The 10,811-nt window shown below is 36.6% G+C and overlaps 1 protein-coding gene across 2 annotated transcripts in view; it reads left to right on the forward strand.

Moving 5' to 3' along the window:
* Positions 1 to 10,341, forward strand: part of ABCC9 (ATP binding cassette subfamily C member 9) — a 130,673-nt gene extending 120,332 nt beyond the window's left edge. For both annotated transcript variants that reach the window (XM_077774540.1, XM_077774541.1), the window contains 4 exons: positions 10 to 113; positions 2,279 to 2,412; positions 4,814 to 4,876; positions 9,678 to 10,341. In XM_077774540.1, the coding sequence (XP_077630666.1) occupies positions 10 to 113; positions 2,279 to 2,412; positions 4,814 to 4,876; positions 9,678 to 9,815 (439 nt within the window). In that variant the 3' untranslated portion in view covers positions 9,816 to 10,341. The remainder of the gene's footprint in view (positions 1 to 9; positions 114 to 2,278; positions 2,413 to 4,813; positions 4,877 to 9,677) is intronic.
* Positions 10,342 to 10,811: the final 470 nt, after the last annotated feature.

Genomic DNA, 10,811 nt, shown 5'->3' on the forward strand with positions numbered 1-10,811 from the left:
CCCCTACAGATTTAATTTAGATCCAGAGTGTAAATGCACAGATGACAGACTCTGGGAAGCTCTGGAAATTGCTCAGCTGAAGAATATGGTCAAATCCCTGCCAGGAGGTCTAGGTATATTTTCTAAAAAATACATTTACTTTAACATATACAATTAATTCTATATATCTCTATATTTTATTCTATATTACATAATAAATATTAAATCTCCTTATATTTAAAATAATTTCCAAAAGGTCATTAGGACACATAAAATCTAATGATTTGCATGGGATGCAAAAGGATAAAACCTATAACAGTTTCTGTTCTATATGAACACGCCAAAATATTCCACTTAATACATTTAGTTCTTCAGTCTTTTCACCTTTAGTGGTACACTTCATTTTAATCAGAATATTTCCTTGTGGTCATTCTACTCACATGACCTGTGACCCTCAGTAAATGACTAAGAGGATTGAAGAGGCTGCTAGGTTCAAATTAGGAGGTACCATTTAGGAGCAGGCAGTTTCTCTTCATTGGCAGCCATTTTCTTTGTTTCCAGGAGGGCCTATTTCTCATATTTATGTAACATAATTTTGTGGACATTATTTTCTAAGACCTTGCTGCAGTATCAGTTTTAGCCATGTGTGTAAGCAATAAAACATGTATTCAAACATCACTCATATAAATTTAGCTCCAGAGTAAGGTAAACAACTTCTGGAAAATAACTGATGACAGAGTAAAACAACAGCTTGAATAATGAAAGAATATGATTAATAAAACAAAACAACAGGAAGAGCACAACGCAGTCTTTAATTCATAAAAATAAATATTTATAGTTTTGGACTTAAAATCTGAACTCATTTAAGAAAGCTGTCAGAAAGATCAGAGTTAGTTAATATTCTAATTGTAATAAATAATATGTAGTTGCCATATTGGTTGTGCTGTAATAGCATCTAGAAAGAAAATCAGCCTCCAGAATAAAACCATGTTTGTTAGTTTATTTGGGAAGGAGGACCTACTCAAAAACAATATGATTTTAATTAAGTTCCCAGGGGAAGGCATCCCACAAAAAGAAATCGAGACAGCATGTCTTTAAGGGTAGTTTTATTGACCTTGCCAGTGTTAGACCATGGGAGCAATTCCAGAGGTCTGGAGGAACTTTCCTATCATAATTTTTTATGTCTCCCATGGTGAGCCCAGCAAGTCTACTTGAGAAATTGATAATGCATATAGACCCTTCTCTCATGGTAGAAACACTCATACCATTAGTAACTGGGAATACAGGCAATGAAAGCTTTATAGTCCTCTTCACTCATGAAAGATGCATGCACCTGTCTTTAATCATGGGCATAGTGTTCAAGGGTTTATGGTACAGTGTAAGCAACAGGGGATTGTATTTACGCTATGTAATTGAGTGTTGGTTTTGCTCATTGTCCCCATAAAGATTACATCGACTGCTTGATGAAGATCTGGTTCAGGCCAACTCTAGTGAAGAATATTCATCATCTCCAGCTCCCTCCTTATTTATTATGTAAATTAAAATTTGGAGAAGAAAGGCATAGCCTCCAAGCATGAAAAATTATAAGAATTTGATGCAATGAGAATATAATCAATAAAAATTTACCTCCAGGACTCTGTGAAGAAGTGTTTGAATTCTAATAAAAAAGATGTTTTATAAACAGAATTTATCTTAACCTCACAAGAGGACAGTTTATGACATATGGGTGGAAACAAAAAAAATGATAATGAGGATACAACATTCATTTATCCATACAATGTTTTATTCAGCTCAGATGGACACACTGATGGACAAAAACAAACCCAGTGCTTAACCACATGGACCTTACAGTCCAGTGGGATGGTATAATGAAAAAAGAATGGATATTGGAGTCAAGAATGTTCTGCTTCTTATCAAGCTCTACTACAAATTAACTATGAGATCATGGGTGAGCCACTTAATGTTGTTGGGCCTCAGATGATTATATTAAATAATCTCCTTAGATAATTACATTCAATAATTAAATAACCTCTGAGGTCTTCCAGTCTTCAAAATGCCTAACATATTTTATATCCTAGTATAAGATGGTAGTTTACAATCTGTTATCAGAAATAGGATGGCCCAGGATCATCTTCATTTTCCTTAAGTAAAAGTCCTCTTTGCCTTCCCAGTATGAAATCTTTGCAGCAGTACCGTGAGGTCCAGCGTGCTCTTGTAGGACACAACTGTTTTCCCTACTTTGCTCAAGGAAAATGTGAGCATTTCTGTAGTGAAATCCTTGCTTCCCTCTCTGATGTAGATGCAGTTGTCACTGAAGGTGGAGAGAACTTTAGCGTCGGACAGAGGCAGCTGTTCTGCCTTGCTAGGGCCTTTGTCCGCAAAAGCAGCATTCTCATCATGGACGAAGCTACAGCTTCCATTGACATGGCCACAGTGAGTACATTATCTCCACTTTTTAAATTGAAAAGTTGGAAAGATGCACGTAAAAATTACAACTTCTTTTTTCCCAACTGGGCTCAGAATCCACAGTACTGTTGTTTTGAGTGGCTTCTCATTCATTTCTTTAATCAACTGATGATAGCACATTGAAAATTATGATAAAAGAGACAATACACCTTTAAAGAAATTCCTATTGCCAGTAAACATAAATTTGCCATCACTTTTTGATAAATCTTGTTAAAAATATATTTATTTTTGAGAGAGAGAAAGAAAGAGAGAGAGAGGGAAGGGGGAGAGAGAGAAGGGAACAGAGGATCTGAAGTGAGCTCTCTGCTGTCAGCACAGATGTGGGGCTCAAACTCAGAAACCATGAGGTAATGACCTGAGCCGAAGTCAGATGCCTCACCAACTGAGCCATCCAGGTGCCCCAGTTTTTTATAAACTCTTAAAGCAGTAAAATTCCAGTGCTCAGTTGACAAGAGTACTAAACTGTATTCAAGTCTTATGCCATGGAAGTTGTAAAATGAAGTATGCAAATTTCTATTTAGTAGAAATTGATAACCAAAATCAATCATTATCTTCTAAAGCAATTTGAATAAGAAGGATTCACTAAAATTAATGTGCTCATGGGAACAAGCCAGAAACTTTACCTTTTGAAAGAAATTATTTCAGACTGTTAAATATACCGAAGAACAAACTGTGGAGAAGACTGTGAACTGAGTAGAGAAAATGTCACATTAAATCACAAACTATATGAGCTAGCAATTAATATTGTTCTTATGTAAGTTAACTTGATATTAAAAGTTTGGCATCAGAAAGGACAAAAATAAAAACATCTACAAACATATGGTATTCTCTTACTGCACACTTTAGATTGGGTAAAAGATATCCAGACACGTGAAACAGTTTCAAGATTATTAAGAGCCAATTATGTATGGAGATGCTAATTTGACATCGTTTCTTTCTAGTAATTCTAATCAATTATAGAAAGTTATACCTCCTTCTCAAAGTTAAGATAATTTGAAGCAATAAAATAGTTTCTAATTAAGCCAATTCACTAAATGAGCATAATGACATCAAAATTAGTATTATGTAGCATTAATTACTAAGGATTTACAATATTGGGGATTATCATAAGTATAATATAACCTTAATAGAGAGAAGAGAGAAAGGGAGAATGAATTAATGGGCAATAGGCCACCTTAACTGGAAGGAAGTCTTTATATTAATAAGACTTGGGAGACTTAGGAAACAGCTCGCCTGGGTGGCTCAGTTGGTTAAGTGTCTGACTTTTGATTTTGGCTCAGGTCATGATCTGATGGTTTGTGGAATCGAACCTCATGGGGCTCTGCACTGGCAGCATGGAGCCTGCTTGGGATTCTCTCTCTCCATCTCTCTCTCTGCCCTTCCCTGCTCTCTCTCTCTCTCTCTCAAAATGAATAAATAAACTTAAGATTTAGGAATGAAGTTTTCCTGGGGCGCCTGGGTGGCTTAGTCGGTTAAGCGTCCGACTTTCGCTTAGGTCATGATCTCGCGGTTCGTGGGTTCGAGCCCCGCGTCAGGCTCTGTGCTGACTGCCAGCTCAGAGCCTGGAGCCTGTTTCAGTCTGTGACTCCCTCTCTCTCTGACCTTCCCCTGCTCACGCTGTCTCTCTCTCTCTCTCCTAGAAATAAATAAAACATTTAAAAAAAAAAAAAAGGAATGAAGTTTTCCTAACAGTTTGTGGTGGGGTTAAAAATGGTTTTTGCCTAGATGGTTCTTTCATGGATCAAAATCCAAATTGGGGCATGTATTTATTTTTCCCTTTTCTTTAATTTTTAAAAATTTTTTAAATGTATATTCAATTTTGAGAGAGAGTGACAGAGCAGGAGCGGGGGAGTAGCAGAGAGAGAGGGAGACACAGAATCTGAAGCAGGCTCCAGGCTCCGAGCTGTCAGCACAGAGCCCGACGCGGGGCTCAAACCCGTGAACCACAAGATCATGACCTGAGCCGAAATTGGCCGCTTAACTGAATGAGTCACCAGGCGCCTCTATTTTTCCCCTTTTCTAACCCAAAGGTTAACACCATTTTAGGGTTTTATTAGTTTTGAGTACATACTGTTTGGCATAACTCAAGTGATCATTTCCATGCCCATTTCATTTCATTTTCCTCTTCCAGTTCCCTGGTTAACAAATCTATCAGTCATTCTGAGTTGATCACTGAGTTTCATCTGCCTTTTGAAGACAGGTACAGAACCCAGCATGCTGCTAGCACTGCCCCCTGCCATACCTTCTTCAGAAGACAGAAGCCAGGAGTTCTCAGAAGTCTGGGGGTCTTTGCTCTTAGGGAAAAATAGTATGACAAGAAAAAGAAGTCCAGAGAAAATTCAGACTTAATTTATTTATTTTTTGACAGGAAAACATTTTGCAGAAAGTGGTAATGACGGCTTTTGCAGACCGCACTGTTGTTACAATAGCTGTAAGTATTGGAGACAGGCTCGTTTATTCCTTTTTGGTTTTGTTTGATAAAGATTTGATAATCTTTATTTTTTGGCAATTCAAATATACGTATATTGAATGATATGTTTCTCTTCCAATGCTTCTGGATCTGTGAAACACACACACTTATACACAAAGCTGTGCTCTGAAAGCCTTTATATTGTTGGGGTTTTTTTCCAAACTGCCTATTCTACCTACCTCCTCTAATGATGGGATATCCTAAATCTAAGGATTCTAACAGGAATGGCTGTGTTTTTTCACCAGACACAGATGGTAATTCACATGGGATAATTCTCCTTTCAATAATCTAATCATCTGATGAGCAGTTTCATCAGCAAAATTCTTCAAAATGACTACCAATTACGTTACTACTTACACTTAATTTCTATGTTTCTATTCATTTAACTGTTTAAAAAGAAAGAAGGCAATGAGATATAGCTGAGGCAGATACTTTCTCTGAGCACCAATCAAATTGAAGGATTGCTCCAATCTTTGTATTTGTCATAGCTTACTTAACGTAGGCCATGGTTTTCTTCTTCCTCTCTGCAGGTGGATGGCTTCTTTCTCACATGTAGGCTTAATGTTTAACAAAAACTTTTTTTAAATGAATCACCTGGACATTTTCCCTCTTGCTGACTCTTGTCTTTCCATTTCTCTTTTCTCTCCAGCACCGTGTCTCTTCTATTTTGGATGCAGGTCTTGTTTTAGTCTTCTCTGAGGGTATTTTAGTGGAGTGTGATAATGTTCCAAACTTGCTCGCCCACAAGAATGGCCTCTTTTCCACTTTGGTGATGACCAACAAGTAGATCGTCATCAGCTCCTCTGCCAACTAGCCCATCTCTGGTAGTTATCTTAGTGGCAGCCCCTCAGTCAGGCAGGGCCAATTAAAGGGAGGGGGATATGGTGAGGGAACTGCCTACAGCATAATCTCACACAAATCAGCTCAACCTGCTGCTTCAGTTATGTTCAGTACCTAATGAAGCACATGCATAATTTTAAATACACACACACACATATGCAGGAGATAGTATTTACAAAAACTTGAGAACCAGATTTACCTCTGTCCTAAGGACCAATTCCACTGTTCTTTGAAGATACATTGTAAGTGTCCTTAAAACCACTGTACATGTTCCTTACCTTCCCTGAAAACTGCATTTATGCTTTTATAAATTTTATAAAAAATTATTTATGTTTAACCGTTGAGTACCGGGAGCTATGTATGAAGTGCTTGTATGCTTCCATTTTTGTGAATGATGCACGGGGAAAGAGTACCCTTTGAAGTACAGCTTTTCTTAAAGTGGCAGGAAACGACTCCCATCAAGGCCCACCTACTGTTCACTGGGCCTAGGTAAAGAAAAAGCCATTTTTTCCTCACTTTCCCAGTGAACTCTGTCCTGGAGGAGATTTACCTGATTAAGTCTTTCACACTAGAGTGTGAAGGATTTAGTGGGTGAGAGAATTACCTAACTTGAAAAATAGTTCCCTAATATTTTCAAAAATTTTCTCTGTGGAGAAGGTTGGGAGATATTCGGGAGGAGAAAGAACTTCCTGTTGCCCCTAATGGGCAGGTAGAGGGGTGGAAGAAGCAGACCCTTGCTTACTCAAACGATTAGTTTTCTGTCTTCTGCATGAAGCATGGTATTGCTGAGTGGCTCCATTTAGTTCACACCTACAAGATTATTGAGCATAATTTGTATGTTTTTAATCTTTATTTATTTTTGAGAGACAGAATGAGAGACAGAGAGAGAGAGAGACAGCGTGTGAGCGGGGGAGGAGGTGAGAGAGAGGGAGACACAGAATCCAAAGCAGGCTCCAGGCTCTGAGCTGCCAGCACAGAGCCCCATGCAGGGCTGGAACTCATGAGTCGCGAGATCATAACCTGAGCCAAACTCGGACGCTCAACCGACTGAGCCACCCAGGTGTCCCATAGCACAATTTGTATTTTTAACCAAAAACTTATGTTCTCTTTCTTACCTGCCTACATTCACTGAATGCTTTTCATAGACTTCTGTATCTTTCATCCAGTCTTCATTTCAAGACCACTAATGTGGTCATTTAGGATACCTCCCCACCAGAACACAGAGAGTCATGAGTAGGATGAATTACTGTGGAACCAACTTCTCTTAACAGACTCTTAACAGAAAGAGAACACCACCAACTTGTAGCAGAGTCTTGTAGAATGAGTCTCAGCTCTGTTAACAGTTACTATTCTTTCATCCCTGCTAAAAGCTGTTCTGTTAATTTTGTTAACTGTAACTGAAAATAGTGAAAGAACTTCACAAGATAAGTTTCTTTGGCTTCTAAAAGGAAGCCTTCATGCCCCAAAATAGTGCATGACATTTATTTTTGAAAGTGATTTATTCTTCACTCTTAATTAATATCTCTAGAGCATTTTGTAAATTGCCTCAATGCTATTATAATTGACACCACACTTTCTCAAGTAAAAATAATTTTGATTAATGGAATAGACACCACATATATTTATTTCTGTTGGCCAAGATTTTTCCATGTTTTTATTTTTATTTTTTTAAGTAAACATTATTTTAGTAAAACAAGGCAATGTTTATAATATTCTATTTATGGATTTAGAGGCCAAATTCTTTTTTTAGCATCTATGATAGGATGGCTGAAGAATTAATCTTTTTTGGAGGGAAAATACACAGCAAATATTAAACAATTCATTAACCTTAAGTTTATTTTTTCCTAAATGCATGGGTATACAAGTGACTCTGATCTTCTTTCAAAGATAAATAAACATTATCCTACAAATTTTGGTCATTCCTAAATATATATCATTCATTACCAATATTCAGTGAATGATAGTTTGTTATGGATGTTGGAAATACTGGTACATGTTCTAAGCTGGCCTCTTTATTATACTCCATATATGTCTTTCTTTTCACCTCTAGCTGTCCACCTATGACTGCTTTTCTGAAAGTGTAAGCATTGAGACTACTCCATCTACATGGACCAGGGCAGAAGATAGGTCTTTGCCCCGGGATGATTTTAGGTTGGACTCTGGGTTGTAAGGAGAAGGAACTTTGGAAAACTGTGTATCAGATAAACAGATGGCTTTTCTGGGTTCGGCATTCCCATCACCATGCTGATGTTTTGACCTGCATAGTCCACATCCAGTATGGTAACCTCGAACCATGTTTGACTATTGAGCATTCGAAATGTGCATAGTCCAAATTAAGAGATACTGTAAGTGTGAAATACACTGGATTTCAAGGACTTAGTACTTACAGAAAAATGTAAAAGATATCATCAATAATTTTTAAATTGGTTATATATTGAAATATTTTTAATATATTGGCTAAAACATATGATTAAAATGGATTTCATGGGATGCCTTGCTGGCTCAATCCATAGAGCATGCAACTCTTGATGTCAGGGTTATGAGTTCAAGCCCCACATTGGGTGTAAAGCTTACTTTAAAAAATCAACTAGATTTAATATAACTTCAAATAGATCTCACCTGTTTATTTGTGCTTTAAAAAGTGGCTTTTAAGAAATTTAAAATTACATGTGTCTCAGATTTGTGGTTCACATTATATTTCTATTTCACAGCACTTATCTCACCAAGAGAAGTAAAAAGCCCACAGCACAGATTTTTTCCTTGTAAATTTTAAAAATAAAAAATAATAGTGGCTGACATTTAGTATTTGCTTATATGAATCAGACAAGGTGCTGATTTTTTTTACATGGTTAATCTCACTTGATCCTCACCACCATTCTGCAAGGCAGGTACTTTATTATTACCATCATTTTATAGATGTGGAACTTGAAGCATACAAAAGTTTAGTTTGTTGATCAGGATCACATAACCAAACAGATGATGAAACCAAAATACAAGTCCAATCTAACCTCAAAGTCTATGCTCTTAACCATAATGCTAATAAGGGTATCTTATCCTCTTAGATACCAAATACTCCCTACAAAACAGTTTGATAGCAGGATGGAAATACCTCATGCTTTGAAGTTAATAAGCCTGGTTTTAATGCTGGTTCTGCTACTTACTATCTGTGTGATCTCTTGATTTTGCTTTATCTCTATGAACCACAATGGTCTTGCATACAAAGCAGAGAGAGATAACACCCACATTTGAGGAATGTTTTGATGATTAACAAGTATGTGTGAAGCACTTAATGAATAGCATATGCTCAGTAAGTGATAGCTTTTACTATTATTAATTACTAATCCCAAAGCTTCTCTCCAAAGGGTACCAGGTGAAAAGAGAGAACAAGTGTGTGGCAGTGATGTGTAAAGACTAAAACATGGCATGTCTAAAGTCCTGGATAACCCATTCTAACATTGCATGCCAGAATGGATTTCCTCATATTCTGTTCCCAGAATTGAACCACCTTCCAAGGTTCTTCAGATGAGTGTTAGCCCACAAATTAGTTGACTCTACACAAGAGATCATTTTAGTGTAGACTAAACAATAACCCACCTGGTCCATGATGGTTCTTCTTATCATTTAATTATTTGACAAACAAAATTAGCCTCCTTACACATCCATGAAAGTGCTGAAACTACTATATTAGCTACACTCAATTGAATACAGCCCATCCAAAACCCAGTCACACTGGCCAGCATTTAAAAGTTGTGTAAATAATGATATGTTAAATAAGACAGAAAAAGAGGCTGTGTCTCTTGCACCTCCTAGCGCCCCGAGATAAAGAATTGTCCCCGAATAATCAATGAAATATGCATATTGCATAGGTTTGCCTGTGCCCTGAAATCTGTAACAAATACATGTTCTTTTTTTCCACTCACAGCATCGGGTTCACACTATTCTGACGGCAGACCTAGTTATTGTGATGAAGCGAGGAAATATTTTAGAATATGACACTCCAGAAAGTCTCTTGGCTAGAGAAGATGGAGTTTTTGCTTCTTTTGTTCGTGCAGACATGTGAAGGGATGTCTTAAAACAATACGTGGATTTAAAATAATGCAGTCATAACCTATTTAATGGATCATCAGCGTGACCTTCATGAAGTGGCATCTTAAAGTTTTACACTTTTGTAACGCTTTTTTGTTGTGTTGTGGAACTTTGTAATTAGTAACAATGTCACTTTGCCAATGAATACCGTATTTGCTATGTGGATACTTCCTTTTTGTTTTACTTTCCAAAACTTTACTGCTTAATGGGTTCATTTCTGATGTTTTTCTAATGATTAAGCCACTTTACCTTTAAGAGTAGCAGGTTGTATTAAAACATGTAAGCTACTTTAAGTGGTATGTCAACAGCTATATTTTCTCATAATTTTAAGTCTGGTAAATATCTCTCAGGCATAGAAGTTATCATGAGTATTCAGTATTATTGTACTCTTATTTGTAAGAAAATATTTTCCTTTTTGTTGGTGTCTCCAGATATTATTGGAGGAGGATTAAAAGTACAGGTTTTCTAAAAGTGAGAAAATAAAACACTCAAATTCATTATCTACTGTATGTGAATATTCTGTGTTCATTAATATTAGTAATACTCATGCTTCCTTTACCAGTCTTATTTCCTCATCTAAATTGTTTCCTGTTACCAAGAAGTCACCACATTTATATTAGCTTTGTAAAGCCAAAGCCTTAACTGGAAAGATCATGAAAAGAGTTTGGATATTTGAAAAATTATACTCAAGGTTCCATTTTCCCCTGTCTAGTATGGAAAGAGTTCTTAAGGTATCAGGTGTAATGTGTTTTTTTCCAGAGTAAAGTTCAAGAGTAAATAGATTCAATCCTTGAGTGGCAGCCCAGCTAATGCTGTCTATGGTTTAACTCATCATTAGATGTGTTTTTGATTTTGAGCCCTAAAATTCCACATTATTCAAGATTCAGATTTATATTTGCCTATATAAATATATATAAAACAAGTGTCTATTTCAAGGTGGAAGAGTTTACCTCTTTTTGATATTTATATA

This window comes from Crocuta crocuta, unplaced genomic scaffold, assembly GCF_008692635.1.
Source record: "Crocuta crocuta isolate KB4526 unplaced genomic scaffold, BGI_CrCroc_1.0 scaffold176, whole genome shotgun sequence".
Classification (NCBI taxonomy): domain Eukaryota; kingdom Metazoa; phylum Chordata; class Mammalia; order Carnivora; family Hyaenidae; genus Crocuta; species Crocuta crocuta.